Genomic DNA, 18,061 nt, shown 5'->3' on the forward strand with positions numbered 1-18,061 from the left:
ATCAAGCTTCAAGAAAAGGTAGAATGGTGAAGGGTAGAGGGAGATGCAGAAGGACACCTGGGAGAAGAAAGAAGACAGAAAGGGAGGGGAGATGGGAGAGTGAGAGGGTAGAGAAAAGAAGGTGGAATCAAGAAGGATATTCGAGGGAGATGGAAAGAAAGAGAAAGGAAGAGGGAAAAATCTGAATTAAAGGTGATGGAACTCCATGTAGTGTCGTTCAAACTTTTGAGAGAGGAACTACAGTAAGAAATACGTATTTCAATATGACTCAGTACACAGACAGTATACAGACACACACAGTACTGCATTTGCATATACGGAAGTAAAAGTTTCATGATATAATACTTATTTGGGTGATACTCTCATTAATCAATTCCATCCTATTCAATTTCTTTAAAATGATTATAAGCTAATAAACTGATTTCAAGATTCATCAACAGGAAAATGACTCAGTGTGGACAGTATAATTTTAGTGTATTGTACACTAAAAAGCAGGCTTTTAAGAGAAGTTATTTTAAAAGTCGCCATAGTGGGGCTTCCCTGGTGGCGCAGTGGTTGAGAGTCCGCCTGCCGATGCAGGGGACGCGGGTTCGTGCCCCGGTCCGGGAGGATCCCACATGCCGCGGAGTGGCTGGGCCCGTGAGCCATGGCCGCTGAGCCTGTGCGTCCGGAGCCTGTGCTCCACAACGGGAGAGGCCACAACAGTGAGAGGCCCGTGTACTGAAAAAAAAAAAAAAAAAAAAAAAAAAAATCGCCATAGTGACATTTCTGGCCATATAATTGGTCGATAAAACATTTGTTGATAAAATGAGGAAAAACGATGGTGAAGACACCTGGTCATGAAAAACACATACAACTGGCCAATGATCAAAGTAGCATTTCCCCCACATGAAGGTGGCTGGAAGAAAGAGGGAGTACATAATGATAACTCTGTAAATTGGTAGCTCTTCTTTTATTTATTAGACAGAAAGACAAATATCAATTTGTTCTTTTCTAAAGAACACAAAGTGGAAGAACAGTTAATCAAATTCGCCATTAACAATGGAGAACGGGCAGAGAGAAGGGACTGAGAAAATAGTAACAGAGCTTGGAATAGAAAAAGAATTATCGTTGAGGGAGTGAGAAAAAGTCGGGAGACAGAAACCACAGCCAGAGGGTTATGAATAATTAAAAAGCCAATTTAAAACAGTGCTGGCAAGGATTCTAAGACTAAGTTTCCCTTTTGGATCTTATATTCTTCCTTCTTTCATTTGTTCTTTCCAGGTCTTAAGAGTCACTAGGTAAAATGCCCATTTGCAAAAAATAACTGTATCTATATAGATATATCCAGATAAGGATAGATCTCTATATCTCTCTCTATATAGATACATCCATCCAATACCCAAAGGTTTCTTGCAATGAGTATATAAGTCCAAACGTCATCGAAAGAATCCTATAAATATCTGCAATCTGATATGTAAAATAAGAATTTCCTTGCAGCATAACAGCACCTGTACTATTTGAAATTAGAAGCTTTATATTTAAATAGAACATGACTTCAGGAGAGAAAAAACTTGTTCTTAAAAAAGGAAACTATAGAGGAAAGGAAAGATATTATATTTCAAGATCCAGTAAGTTAATGTTCAGTGTGTTAAATATTATCAGAGAAAACTTTTCACGTGTGGTGAAAAATGAATATAGAGACTAACCTTAGACTAAATACTAGTAATATATCACATTTAAGCATCTATCTATTTAAATATAAATTAGACCACTTTATCATAGGAGGCACTTGACCTAACAAATTAAAATGGTGTGCTAGGTATCACTTTATAACAGAATGGACACAAATTCCACTTTGGTAACCCCTTGCTTTAGCTACTTTATCTATTGAATGGGTTTGTCTCCGTCTATTATCTTTGCTTCCTTACATAATATCTATCTCTGAATGAAGTATCACCTCTCTCTTAATGTGGATCCCCTCTGCAGGCCATACTTTTTTCTCTTCTTTTTTTTATTGACTATTTAACTGTGCGGGGGAAAAGCCAAACTCATTCCTTGACATTTTACAGTTTACATTTACAGTTTTCTCTTTTCTGCTAATTCTCTTAGAACAGTACACACAATTTCTGTCTCCTCTCTCAAGACAGTGATTATCATCAAATTTTAGACCCAACCCAGTCTATGCCAGATAAAACAGAGGAGTCGACAGATTGTGGGTATTTCAGATAAACAAGAGCATAAGAAGCCATTTTTTTTTATGGAATCCATTCAACTTCCTATGGGTGCCCAGAAGTGAAAAAATACAGATAAGTTTCTACTCCTTGTTGAAAGTCAGGTAAAAACAAACAACAAATGACCAACGTATCTATATATAAAATATTCTGACCTCCTATTTAAAATTCAGTTTTTCATAAATATTGGCTGCCTTTCTATCTGACATGTTCCTGTCTTATCATGACAGTAATAAAACACTCAAGTCCCATCAAAGTCTAAATTCAAGAATAATAAGCCAAAAGTCAGCAACCATCCAGTCCTGCTTCCCAATAAGCAACATTAAAAAATTAACAGTAAGATTGAGTAACTAGATGGTTTGTCAATAAACATTAAATTCAGATTTAAAATAGGAATCTCTATCTAGTAGTTATCATACTTAATTAAGCATAAGTAGAAGAATACATTTACCAAAGGAAGCTGTGGTAGTTCAATCACTCAAGAAGCCAAGACAACCATATATATGAGCATAAGTCAGCTGCCCTGGACTATTCTGGTTCTATGGACAGACGACACCAGGAATCCATTGAATGGTGAACTAAAAGAGGACAGTCATGTGTAAGGTAGACAGGAGAAGCAAGTCTGTGACAAAATGAACCTGGACCTGAAATAAGATACCACAAACGTCAACGTTGGGAAAGCTGACAGCAGAAGAAAACTGGCAAAATAAAGAGATCTGAAATGCAGAGTTTCATGGGAGCAAAACTCCAGTTGCATTAGATGGTCAGTCACAACCTCCAACCAGCTCTGCAGCAATCACTGCAATGACCAGATTTCCCTTCACAAGTATAAATGGCCTAGGACTAAAAATACACTTGTGGCTTCTTTCTGTGGGCTGCTGAGAAAAGCAAAAGCCTATAGGAAGAAATGGGCTTTGAGTGTTTCAAATTTGCTCACAGCCACGGCCCTTTGAAATTCCTGAACCAGTGCTATGGGAATAACGTATCATTTTGGAGGATTCCTCACTTCATCTAAAAATAAGACAAAAACAACAAGCTTTTATTAAAGGAGATGACGAAAGAAATGACATGCTCAAATGGCTGCTGGTTGCTTAACAGCAGTAACAACATGCTCTAGTCAGACATCTGGGGGCAAAAGTACTTTAAACTCAAGGATTTTATCCTATAAATATATGGTCAGGAATAATGCACTTATGACCCATAATGAGTTATTTTTCAAGTATGACACCATTATAATAAAAAGTCTTGATGCAAGAAATATGTTTTGTAAAACTTCTGGTAGGCTGGGCTGCCAGGGTTGCATTTTCAGGAAAAAGAATGTAACTGCATAGGAAACGAACTGAGCTTTTTCTGCTGGGCAATCTCCTTTTTTACAGTCATGGGGACATCCGGTGGGTTTGGGTGGCTAAGGAGAAGACAATATGGGGAAAGGGGGAGAAGACAGACCAACAGATCATCTATATAACGTAGTAAAGAAGGATGCAATAGTGGTCAGGGAAGAAAACTGGGCAACAGTGAATTACCCAGCTGGCTTTTCAGTTCTGGCTGTTTCAAAGCCACCGGTCAATCACACCTTGGCTCGAGCCTCATTCCTGGGCATCAAGGTGATATTACCTGTTCCTTTAGCTACATGGAGAAAGGACTAGCTCACATATGGGAGGGAGAAAGTAAACCCAATTTTTTTTTTTTTTTTTTTTTTAGCTCTTTAGTTGGATGGTCACAGACTGCTTACGGCCTTGCTCTTTAAGTGTTCTGCGTTTCTGAAATGTAATATCTATTAATATTCAATTATAAAAATGTCTTTAAACAACAAATTATTTGGGGGTTACCTTTTTCTTTTAATTATTCTGTACATTCCAGTATGTGGTGAATGAGAAATGTTTCATCTTATATTCATATTAATGCTGGTTTCGTTTTTATAATTCTCAGTGGAACCCACATTTTGCTGAACTTCTGTTTGCTTTTCATCATCAATCCTAGATCATTATCTGCTGTTTTTTGCATTTTCTTTCCTCTTCCATTATGTATCTTTTTTCCTAAAACTTGTGTCAATCTAATAAATTGACTTTAGAATTTGGGTTAATTACTGCAAGATGCAGGTTACTTCCACAAAATTATATAAGCAACTAATGTGCAATTAACAATTTTGCTTCTGTAATTCTTCCCTCTCTAGAATTACCCATTTTTCAACTGTCTACTGGATTATTCTTGACAGAATACAAATATGCTATACTTTCTGCCTCTTTTAAATCCTCCCTTGAGAGCGTAAATGCCTCTCCAGCTATCATGCCATTTCTCCAAAACTCTTCCAGCAAAACTACTCCAAAGAGTTGTCTAGACTTTGTCACCCCTGCCTCACCTCCCATCTGAACACGAACTCACTTCAGTCCACCCTTTGTCCCCACCACTCCACTGACACAGTGTCACCAGTAAACTCCATCCTCCCGAAAGGCTCCATTCTTAGTCCTTATTTTATTTGGCCCCTTAGAAGCTTTTGATACATTTGATGAGTCCCTCGGTGAAACGCTCTCTTCACTTGAATTCTCTTAAACATCTTTCCCTCATCTTAATAGTGGCTCAAAAGGAAGGAAGGAAAAGAGAACCATAAAAGTGCCTACTTTTGGGCTTCCCTGGTGGTGCAGTGGTTGGGGGTCGGCCTGCCGATGCAGGGGACATGGGTTCGTGCCCCGGTCCGGGAAGATCCCACGTGCCGCGGAGCGGCTGGGCCTGTGAGCCATTGACGCTGGGCCTGCGCGTCCGGAGCCTGTGCTCCACAACAGGAGAGGCCACAGCAGTGAGAGGCCCACTGCACACACACACACACACACACACACAGACACACACAGACACACACACACACACACACACACACAGACACACACACACACACACCTACTTTTCCATCAAGGCAATAACAAACCAATCACTTCGCCTGTGATTTGTTTTGATCTTCTATGCTTCCTGCTGCTAAATATCTGTAAAAACGAATGAACATCTCCTGGGAAATCTACCAAAAACTTCCCCAGGCTGAACTGAAATTCCTTTACAAGGTCAAATAACCCCTTTAGGGTCTTGTTTATAAATAACAGGTCTCAGGTTCCCTGGAGAGCCTTCCACCCCTCAGCACTATCACTTCGAGGGGCTAACTGCTACTTTGTCCTGTATCAAGCAGAAAAATGTCTTCCTCTGGAGAACTTCTCTGACAGCATCCCTCTGATGGCCCTAGTCTACACTGTGTTTACTGTGCCTTCCAGAACATCATGCCATTTTCCTTCCTATCACAGATTACATTCAAGACCCAACTGAGATCTGTTGGTGCCCTGGGCTAGCTGACGACTTGCCATTCCTTTAGACCATATTCCATAAATACTGGATAGGCTGGAGTTCTCTCCTCATTAGAATGCTTTTTCACATCCAAGCATACCGTGCGGAAGTTCCAGCCCATCACACTCCCAAGCCCCGAACACCCCCTTCTGAGCGTCACAGCAAAAACATTTTTTCCAACCACATATAACACCCTGTATGAAAACACTTTTGTCATATACAACTTTCTCTCTCTGCAGTTATAATTAAACTCTTTGCCCTAGGCACATCCATGGCTGGTCTACATTTTAACCCAACTCTGTCCACAGTTATCAGTTAATTGTACGATTCTTCTGTTTGACGTCAAAATCTCCCAGTAGACTACAAGCACTCAGATAGAAACAGCATCTGTTTCGCTCAACACTATGTCTCTGGTGCCAATAAAATGCCTGATCCATAAGAGATGCTCAATAAATACTTGAATGGACAAATGACTCAATTCATGTTATTTTAGATACAGATGTATTCATTCACAGTCCCTTGTGTAGTGTGATGTAAGGTAATCTATTTCTCTACCACAGACCAGATGTTATACCAACTTTAAAGGTAATTAGCTAGTACAATCACCTACATTTGTAAGAGTTTTGTATTTTTATTAGTAGCATTTTGAAAAACCAACTCCCCTATTGTATTTTCTTTTGCTCATCCTTACCAGATATACAAGTCCTGTTTGAGAATGGAAATAGGGCTCCCTTTATCACCCAGCCATTTCATTGCTGGCCCAGTGCCCAGTGCATATGTCCAAAATAAAGACGTGAGGAATCACTGAAATGCCCTCTCCTTTATTCATTCTGTGACGTAGGCAGGCCTCCATTAGACAATTTTACCATAATCTAATTAATCAATTAAACAATAAAAAAACATAAAATGCTGTAGCAATATTTGTAGAACGTGGGGATTATAAAAACTTAATATAAACTAATAAACATAGAAAGTATGGGATTTTCCAGACAATTTCTCATCCTAAACTCTCATCCCTTATAATTTGTTGTAACAACTTTGAGAAGCATTTCTATACCAACTTCTTGGAAGCAGTTTTTCACTTTTAAATTCAGTAAGTCTTTTTTCCTCCAACTTTCTGTTTTTACAAGACAGAGTAAAAATTTCTGAACATTATTGCTTCAGGTATTTTTTTTGGGGGGATATAATTATGATAAATAACTGCAAACATTTATTGATAGTTAATCAGTACTAGACATTTACACATAAGCTCTTATTTTATCTTCCCAATAATCTTCAAAGATATATACCTTCAAAGATATATATATTCAAAGATGATAAAATTCCCATTTTATCACTGAAGAAAATGAAGATTAGTGAAATTAAATAACTTTGCCCAGTTATTGCCCAGCCCAAAGCTGGAAGTGAGGGAACCAGGATTCTAACCCATACAACCTTGATTCCAAATCTCATGCTGTTAACATCCACATTATAGTTTAGTGTGCTTATGGTTATATAAATGTTTACTCTTGATATGAGGAAACTACTTAGAAAACACTGCGTGAAACTAACAAATATACTCATGTAGAGAACAAATTACAGCATGAGTCTTACTTAACACAGTTCTTCTGCAAAGATAAATTTTCCAGAAAATTAAATTTTGGTAGTAAACTTTAAATAAAAGTAATCTCTCCCATAAAATAATGGCAAATAAAAGAGATATCTCTTTTGTTTCCTTCTTTAGAGCATGAAAATTGTAAAAACAGGTCATGAACAGTGTTAAAATCCTTATCAATCACCTTCACAATGAAAGCAATATTTTTCATAAGTGTTATTGCAAAAAGATTGGGTTCTATGGTGTACACATATATAATGTAATACACAAGGTTATAATTTTTCTAGTTGTTAATTCCTAATTCTTAAAAAACTTAAAGCACATCTGTAAATTATAAGGGAAAATAAATACCTAATATGGCCTTTAGTTATGTTATTATTATTCGAATCAATTAGCTCATTTGGATCAGAAGTATTAGTAATATCAAAGAAGGTTCGACTCAAGAAAAATCTATGTAAAGACTCACTTCTTCCTCTTTTTCTTCTACCTGCTCACAAAGATGGTGGTGGGACTACTTCCTGGCCCTTGCCCATAAAAGCACCAAAAAAAAAAAAAAAAGAAAGAAAAAAAAAGGTTGTCAGGTAAGCAGAGCGTCTGGATCTCAAGTTTGCAGTTTAAACCTCTGACTGCTGTAAAGCACAAGATTTTTCAGGTGGTAAAACTGGGAAGATGAAACTTGTCATGTGCTATGAAGAAACTCACTGCAGATAAAATAGTAACTTGCAAAAGATGAATGCACAATTTTGTAATGTATGTTTGCAAAAATCTCCAAGTTCATGACCAAATGTTATTCCTATGCACTGAATCCTACCTGATACAAGAACCAGAACAACTATGTTTACTAGTATTTTACACGAAGGCAGTGTTTTATGTATTCACCCATCATATTTTAATTAAGGGCCTCGGAAGTAATATGGTATCAAAGCAAAAAGTAATGCAATCTAAGTCTTAATCCATCGTCATTTCTAGACTCTGAAGACAAAATACACACATATGAGTTGATGATTATAGGCATTTTACATCTCTATAGAAGGGTGGCTTATTTTTTTAGATTCATAGAAAGGGAAGAAAAATCAACACCATGATATTATTATAATTCCTTCTATTTAAAAATGAAACAAAAAGAACTTAGAAGAAGAAACAACTTCATGATCAGCTATCACATATAGTTAACTTGGTATTATTACATAGTCATGTAACAAAGTATCTTTCTGCCTTCTAACCCCCAGAAGGAAATATTAATACTGCATTTTGAATTATTTCTATCATATGGAGGCTTCCTGCTATTTAAAATAAAAACTTAGACTTGGATGAAGATAAGAACTCAAGCTACGTAACACATTTGTAGCCAAACACCTAACTTTAGAATTACTTTAATGGCAACTTAATTTACAAGTTACTCAAAAGTGAATGATCAGGTTCCAACCACTGAACTTCATGGAATTTTATATTATTGCCAGACATGTAAGTTCCAGACTGAACAACTGAAAGAAGAAACATCCTGACACCCTTTTTAAAAATTTCACAGTGGTTAACCTCTACGAGGGATTTACACATTTACATCTCACAAGCTGTTACACTGACTATGGACTGAACTTTCTATTTGAGCACTTGAAGGTAAAAATATTTTGCAAATTTAGGTATTTGAATTCTGACATTAAATGACTTGATATATAGAAATATGGACTAAGTAATACTGAAGCATATACCTATATAAATATGAGGTTAGTTTCTACTAAACTGTGCTCTACTCAGCAGTGGATCAGCTGGCTCCTGTGTCGTTCTGCACAGAACTTCCTTGGATACAGTGTGTTTGCCTACGACTTAGGGTCCGCTAATAAATGAATAAATGAAGAGTTACTGCTGAAATAAATCAAGGCTTGCTTGTGTCTCTTACCTTTGCCATGGCTTCTCCCATCCTCCAAAAGTGGTACGACGATAGTGTTGTTCACATTTCCAGGTGACCGCACAGCTGTGTAGACAACAGGCACCGACTGGACCACCACGGGGATGCGGTGAACGTGACTCAGTTTGTTAGACTGTAAATTCATGGGACTTGAAGGCGGAACGGGATGGATAATGTGCAAAAACTGCTGGCCTCCCACACCAGAGGCAGAGGCAACAAGGGGCCCTGGAGTTAATACCGTTGACGATGATGATGCTGAAGATACTGATGTTATAACAGTTGGGGATGAGGCTGGACGACTAGAAGACGACGAAGAGGTTGAAGTTGAAGAAGGGGAGGAGGCGGACGCTGTCATGGAAACGGGGGAGGAGGAAACGGCTGTGGGGGATGTCCTGGCTTTGTTGATGGACAAGTCCACTGGCTCAGTTTGTGTCTGGAAGTGATCTACGCATAACGGGTCCTCCGGGGGTTCCCCTTTCACATTATTTAGCAACAGGGGAACAGCTTCCATATCGGGGTAGTTGTGGACGTTTGGAGACTGTGGGGAGAAAAATAGAGGGATGATTGATGACTTGAATGTTTTTTAATTTTTCTCTTATTGCTACAGAACATTAATTCGCTCTCCAAATATCTGAAGAACCGCTCGGACAGTCGTCATAATTAAAGTGGAGAGTACAAAAGCACAACAGAGTAAGACGACTGGGAGGGCGACAGACATCATTGTCAAAATCCAGGGAAATACACTACGGAGGAGAAAAGAAGCCACAGGAACCTCAAAACGAACAGTGATTTTACATAAAATCTTCTGAAAGACCAGTTCAGAATGCAAAATATTATCTTCTTAAGACAGCATAAATACAACCTCTTCAATTAAAAACATTTGCTCTGTTTGTCTGACCCATCACTGCACTTAAGAGTCTCAGTTTCCTTGGTTATAAACTAACGGGACTTTTGATTAGATAAGCTTAGATAGCCTTTCCACTCTAAAATTCTACAATTTCATGATTCTAACCCTTTACTCAACACTCTAATAATCTGCAGGCATAATATTACCTGGCAACAACACGGGGGAAACTCACCACGACATTTCAACTTTCATATTTGGTGCAAGAGCCATCGTACCATTCTCATTTGGAGCATTAAAACAGGGCATACAATTCTCCAACCTCCCACACCCGTTTGCTAAATTATTGAATACAAACTATTTCTAATAACTGGATTATAACTGAGCTCATAGCAACGAAAAAGTTTTTCTCAAAATAATATACAGGGGCCTCCCTGGTGGCGCAGTGGTTGAGAGTCCGCCTGCCGATGCAGGGGATACGGGTTCGTGCCCCGGTCTGGGAGGATCCCATATGCCGCGGAGCGGCTGGGCCCGTGAGCCATGGCCGCTGAGCCTGCGTGTCCGGAGCCTGTGCTCCGCAACGGGAGAGGCCACAACAGTGAGAGGCCCGCGTACAGCAAAAAAAAAAAAAAAAAAAAAAAATAATATACAGAAATACAACAGACATTTTTTAGGAAATAATTTTAGGAAAAGCTTATTCTGTAAATCTTAAGCTGCCTATGCTTGTGCTGTGTAATTTAAGGCAATGATAATAATTTTGTCCAAGTTTGTTTTCACGCTTTCAAGTTTTAATGAGCAAAATTTAATAATAAAGAATAATAAAGAATCCAAGATTCCACCCAGACTAATGGGCTCAGTGTGTTATTACTGAGCATGAATATAATTTATTTTTATACCTATTCACTCATAAATTCAAGAAATAGTCACTAAATGTCTATTTCCAAGGCCTAAAATGGCCCCCAAATTAGCAGGTGTCCGTCTAGCCTTAACAGAGAGTTAGACTACAAAAGATTATTTTTGGTTATATCTAATTTGACCAGGCTAACGTAGACATTATTGTTCTAATATATGAAGACCAAAACCTTTTTTTTCCAGCTTCACTATGGTATGAGAACAACAATGCCTAAAATTATATTAAATTGGTTCATTTCATTCTTTGTTTAATAAAAGATTTTGGTTTGCTAGTCCCCTCAAAGCTTGAGCATACACTTAAAGGAACAAAACATGCTTCTTCAAATCCTTCTTTATAGAATATAAATTATAGCTCCATTCAGGAAATACAATAGTGCAAGGGCATTTTATTTAGCAACAATGAGAAAAGAAAGAAAATAAGCTAAACAATGGTACCAGATCAACTAAACAGGAAAATGGGTTGATGTTTTATTGTTTTGTTTTGTTTTGTTTTTTTTTGCTTCTAAGCTAACATGGTTACTTACCCACCAAAAGAAAAGAATTAGAAAATATCAAAATGAAGTATCCAAAATATCTACTGCATAAAATTCTAAATGACAAGATTTCATTTCATGTGCTGAAATTGAGAAATAAGAATTTAAATATTCTCAGATATTAAGAAACAAAAGAAAAGAAACACCATAAACAGAGCAACTTTTATAAAAAGCTATTAGCATTATCTACTCTTCTAACTAGAACACTATTTCAATTTGTACCCAGTATTATCATTTAATTTCTCTGTAGAACAATGTAGGATGTTTCTTATTAGTATGTCATACCCATATAGAAATTCTTTGTTGAGGCTGCTTTCATAAAATATCCCAGTTGGTTTGTCATTAAAATTACAAAATATGTCATAAAGCATAAATTATCAAACATAGTTTGCTTTCAAATATAGCCTTGATTAATTTCTCTCCAAAATTCTAATTTTGGAAATAGTGACTATTTCCATCACGAATTTTTTTCTTCCCAATTACACTTAGACACAAGGTTCTAACATAGGTTTATAAACCAAAGGCTGAGGTGCAATTCATCATTGTAGAAACTTTTCATAAAGTAAATGAAAGAGTGCTTTCGTAGACTACGACAATACAGGAGGTAAACATGGAGCTTATCTGTAAATAGAGGGCTTCTGAGGCATCAAGCTTCACTGAGATTTGCAAACTGCTTAAGACTTCTGTAGATTATGAACACGAGTCCATACTTTGTAGGTATCTGCTTAATCCCTCACTAAAAAAAAATTTTACTCCTTAAGCTGTTTTACAACAATAGAGGAAGAGCATTCCTCTTGTAATACTGCTGTACATACCAGAAAGCTAGGAAGACCCAATACTAAGAGCCCCTAGCTGCTTTCAAATACTTGAGAACTACATAGCTTTTGCATGAGCTCAAACCAAAATACAGAAAATGCTCATAAAAATTAGGAAGGATCACTCAAACCTTTGGACAACAGACGTATCTTATTTGGGAACGTTAGACATGTTATGCATAAATTTATAAGTGTAAACATCACAGAGGCACATGCTGGTTCCTATTTCACACGTAGCAGTTGAAATGCAGCCAGCATATCCAAAAAAAATGCCTCATCAGTATAAAGAGGATAAAACCCTGATCATACCATTCATCCGTTTACAGTGTTGACATAACATATTCTCATAGCCCATACCAATCACTTCTACTGTGATAATGTGGCCAGTAAACCATCCATAATTCCAGCTTCAAGCTGCACATACGTACACGTAAGACCAGCAACACTGCATAAACATGTTTCCCAAACAGTTGAGGTATACGCTTCCTCCTCCTTTTAGGAAAAAGAAAAGACCTGAAAGGCTTGATCCTGAAATCATTATGAGAATTCACTTCTTGGCTTTTGGACACTGGAAAATGGAAACATATTGATTCCGAGATATGAATGCATAAACGTGTAGCAATGGGAGAGCAGCCAAGAGAGAGAAGGAAAGCTGGGGAAACCATGGGAAAACAGCAAACAAGCAGCACTTATAGCAGTTAGAAATGAAATAAAAGGACTAAACAGATTTGAGAGTGAGAGAAGATACGGCTGTGTTACCAGGAAACAGCCTCTAAGAGGCAGGGACACTGAAAAGACCAGATATCCAAAGAAGAGTTGTATGCACAATATGGACAAGAAAAGTTCGTAAGAAAGAACAAAGAAAGGAGTTCATACTAAAATTCTGCCCTTGGTCACTAACTACTCAATTCTTGATACCACATTGATGGACGACTCACAGCAGCATCTGCTAAGCATTGCTGTTGTTTTGTTGTTTGTTTGTTTTAAATAAAAGCCCATCAAGATTTTTGCCTGGGAGCAAGGACTTTAGCTGAATGTTTCCTGTTGATGACCCTGGGGTGGAAAAGATGATCAAACATTTAAACTACATTTAATATTATCAACAGAAACAGAATTCCTTCTAAGGATGTGAAGATTGAAGGGCACGCTGCATTTCTGTCCAAGAGAATGAGAGTAATTAATTTCATTTTCCAAGAAATGATATAATGTTTCTTGGAGGGGGTCCACAATAAAGTAATTTTTTAGCCTTTCACATATACCTTGAGAAATAAATGCATAAACACACACAAAAGTCTGACAAGGTAAATGTAACAATATACTTCATTTAAAAAAGGTGTGTGAAAAACCTAAAGATAAATATAAATAGGATTATACTGCTGCCTAATAATATTTCTTCAAAAGTCTGAAGGCCAGTTTGATTCAAAATAATCCACTCAATAAAATATAATGCACAGTATTCCAGTGAACATATTCCCTTCAGTGATCTGGGGATTACATGTGAGCTGTTCTAATGAGATCATCTTTTTCCTGAATAAACGTTTTGAAATGTAACTTCAGCATTAGGCATTTTGTTGAATAAATGCAAAAATGTACCTAAAACTTTCTCCGTGTGGGAACTCAGAGCACCTGATGGGTTTCCTACAGTCAGCCACTGCCATCAGCTGAATCTTATTACAGTCCTCACGTGAATATGGGTTTTTAAGGCTTGTCATGTATTTTGATCACCTGGTAATCTTAAAAGGAGAAAAAATATATATGAACACCACCTCATCTCTGGAAAGCCCTCCAGAGACTCTTACGTTTGGTTGAGGACCACTTGGGTAATATCCTGCTAAATGTTATCCAAGATTTATAAGCTGTTTCATCTTTAAAGGCATCAGGGATTGTCAGAGAACTAGCATAATATTTATGCATATACACACGTGCACACACAGACACACACACAAACAGGATGTGCCCAACTATCTATACCCACCCTCCCATCTCTCCATTCATCTACTCATCCAGCCAGCCAGGAAGCCAGCAGGCCAGCAAGCAGCATTTAAAGCCTAAAAAGATTATGTTTCATGTTATCTTTCCAACTTTATAAAAGTTTTTTGAGAAATCATTTCATGGCAGCGTTTAGAAGATTGTAGAGTGACTTGCCTTCTGTTACAAAGCTCATGGCTTCACGGTTATAAGAATGTGCGCTTTATAGCCTGTTATGTGGTTACTAGAGACAGACAATTTGATTTGGACACAAAAGACTTGAATTCATGACCTGCCCTGTTACTTATTAGCTGTACAGTCATGGTGTCATCATTAAAATTCTCTAGGTCTGCGTTTATCCACCTATAAAAGAGTAATATTACTTCCAAACTCACACAACTGTTGTAAAGATTGAATTTAGGTCATTAAGTGCTTTTAAGTAATTCTGAGAATTGTGGAACAGAAGTAAATGAGCTTCCCCTTTTAGAACTAAAATTCCCAACAGAACCTGATCTATTACTATAGCTCCATGAACTCAGCATAAGATATATTCCGAGGCAGGATGGCATAATACAGCCACTGTAGAGGGGCAGTGTTTGCTAAACAACCAAACAGATATATGTTACAAAGGTAAGCTGAACATGTAGAAATATTGTAAGCATTTCCAGGTTCCACATAAAATTTTAAACAAACACATCCTCTCTTAAAATGCACAAGACAGTCATTTGACATTATTTAAATTTTTTTTCTCTATTTTTTTTTAGCTTAATTAGATTGTCCCACAGGATGAGCATGTAATAGTTGACGGAATACATTTTAATTGACTGGTCTGATTTGTTAATTCCACTATATAAATATCGCCTATCAATCCATAGTTCAGTTTGTATCCATTATGACAATAATACATAACTATATTAAAATAATTGTTTTGGGATGTTGACTATTCTTCAACAGTCTTATCATGAGATGAAACAGTAGAGCTTTATTTGTTTCTTGCGTCTCGGTAGAAATTTAGTTTATGTAAGTTTCACTGACTTGGTGAGTAGTTGAATGTGCACTTTCTATGGGAGGTGCTTAAAGAAACTTACTGTGCACTTCATGTAAAAAAGGGAATAAACTATGACTCCATACCCTGTTATCATTGAGCTTTTGTTATACTGCATTATTTTAAATGCAAATACACTTTATTTAAAGAGTAGAATTCCTCTTTGTACATGAAATGCACAATAGGTACACGTCTTAGTTTTCCACATTAGTAAATGAAAATTTAAAAATATGAGCACCATGGTTCAAGCAAGCAACCTGCTCAACTCTGACAGGGCATTTTTGCTCAAAGTGTGAAAGGCACCAAACATCAATTTGTGAAGAAACAAGTACTTCGCTTTCCTCTCTATTGTGTTATTTTACTAAAAAGGAAGGCCTATTTTTCAAAATTTGTCTCGCATGGGCCCTGATGGTCATCATTCACCTTTCTTTCAAGCCTAGTGATTTTTCTTCTTTATTCTTCATGTTAAGAGCAAACTCTTAACTACAGTTGCTGTAAAAGTGTGAATTTGTAAACCTGACCAAGAAAAAGTTAAAGCAAAGTATACTCAAAAAAGGAAAAACAAATTGTAATTTTTCTAAAAGTACGGATGAGAGAATAAAAGGCAACAAGTAGAAATAGCCTATGTTTACAATCTGGAACTTGTTTTCAAAAGTACTGAATGAGTTAAAGAGGAAGATATTTCAATGAATATTTAATTCAACTGCTTTATCTCAATCTCTCAAGTGCTAGTTTAAGAAATGATTGATTCCTTAAGAAAATTCAGAACATATGCATAACATAATGGACTCTTTGTGCTTTACATTTGTGTTTTTATGCTTTTACATTCAAATTGAAAATGCCAGCCTTCTAAAAGGATTCAATACAGGCATTTAAATTTATCCTAAATTTTCCTTACTTCCTAGTTATTATATTTTTCCATGACCTATTTATTTCCCAGGGCTTTCATGAATCATATTATTTACCCAAAGCAATCAGAATTTATGTTAACAGTTGACTGCACATCTGAAATTCTGGTTTGGCACTTATGTGTTGTAAAGTTAGGGTCATACCTGAGGTGGGGAGGATTCTCCTACAGGGTGGCAGAGGACAGAGGCATTTCTATTTGTGCATTTAAAAAATTAATAGCAGACATTCCTAACCAACGAAAAGACTAACAAACCTGTTTGAACGTAAATATAATGTGTTACATGTAAATTAATATTGTGTTCTAACACATAACATAATCATTGAAGACTCAAACGCATTTGTTAGATGAGAATATTTGTGTTCAAGATGTTAAGCCACTTAAATCCCATTTACCTGGTCAAATGAGATAATGAAATAGTGTCACAACAATAAATGTCCAAAAAGGACGTATAAGAAGGTAGTTTTGTTCCTATTTTCTTATAATTACTGTCAAACTGAACTTCACAAAAGCATGCAAATATGTCTTAAAAATAAATTTTATGAATCCAACTAAATGACATTTTGGAAAAGGCAAAACTATAGAGACAGTAAAAAGATCAGTGGTTGCCAGGGGCTTGGGGGAAGGGAGGGGAGGGATGAAAAAGAGAAGCACAGGGGATTTTTAGGGCAGTGAAACTCTTCTGTATGTTACTGAAATGGTGGTTACATGTCACTATGCATTTATCAAAACCCACAGAAGTGTACAACACAAAGAATGAACCTTAATGTAAACTATGGACGATACTAAACAATAATGTATCAATATAGGTTCATTAAATCATTAAATCTAACAAAGTATTACACGAATGCAAGACTTTAATAATAGGGGAGACTGCGAAGGGGAGGGGTAGGGTGGGTATATGGAACTCTTACGTACAATCTGCCAAGTTATTCTGAAAGTATAAATCTCTACTAAAAAAGTAAAGTCCCCTAATGAATTTAAATTAACTTGGATGTAATATTAATGTTACTGATAAGATTCAATTTTATCTATTATTTTGTTTATAATTCTTTGCCAAGTTCATAAACCAAAACTATTATCATAACACTTGCACATTTTTTTAAAAAGAGGGAACTGTTATAGACTTATCTTGACTACATCATGGTTAATTTTTTTCTTCTTTTGGTTTTAAATTGGTATTATTATTCAGTGACTGATGTAAGATATTAAAGTTTCACTATACGTGAGAGGAACGTGTCTTACAGACTTTTAGGGATAAAAAGTTCATTTGAATCTTCACCTTAAGCCACAGTCTTAGTCAAGCACCTGAGGCAAATGTTCTGTGCTAGTTACATATTTTAAAATATGCAATAATGTTTACCATTCTCAAACAGATTAATCTTGTCTGCTACCAGATGGACTGTGCTTTTGATTTCACAAAATATTCACCATAAAGAGTTATTTTTATAATGATATTTTTCACAGTACTGGAATACATCAAATTTCAGAGACTAGAAGATGATCCCAGAGAGGCTGAGATACCCAAATGATACAACTGGAAACCCTAACATATTACAAACATATAAAGCAATAACGCAATCTTTTTATGTAAAGGGAGGTATATTTGCAAAAGGTAGGTTTTACTTTTTGGATATTTAAAGCAAGCAAGTAGTCCAGAGAAGGCTGTATATGCTTCTCTACTCATAGAAAATGCCTTTAAAGAGAGATCAACAACCAAGCTAAAACAAGACAAGTAGCAAAGTTGAGAGAAATCCACCTTTTTCTCACCTACCCCTGGAATCAGAGGGAGCTACCATGGGAATGTGGCAGAAGTAGAAACGCAATAGTGTTTAAATGCTCCAGAACTTGTTCACAAGCAGTGGATTTAATTCCATCCCAGCCCGCTACAAATCAGCAAAATGCCCTCATGCAAACTAACTCTTTTAGCTTCATCTTTTGGCTTCCGGGTAAATGGGGTAGAGATGCACGCAGGTCTTTCTAAGGATCTGAGAGGGTGA

The 18,061-nt window shown here is 36.7% G+C and overlaps 1 protein-coding gene across 3 annotated transcripts in view; it reads right to left on the reverse strand.

The window, feature by feature from the left end:
* KLF12 (KLF transcription factor 12) overlaps positions 1-18,061 on the reverse strand; it is a 461,550-nt gene that overhangs the window by 146,339 nt on the left and 297,150 nt on the right. For all 3 annotated transcript variants that reach the window (XM_082601894.1, XM_082601896.1, XM_082601895.1), the window contains one exon: positions 9,029-9,575. In XM_082601894.1, coding sequence (XP_082458020.1) covers positions 9,029-9,575 — 547 coding nt within the window. The remainder of the gene's footprint in view (positions 1-9,028; positions 9,576-18,061) is intronic.

This window comes from Mesoplodon mirus (assembly GCF_964341445.2).
Source record: "Mesoplodon mirus genome assembly, chromosome: 17".
NCBI classification, from domain to species: Eukaryota; Metazoa; Chordata; class Mammalia; order Artiodactyla; family Ziphiidae; genus Mesoplodon; species Mesoplodon mirus.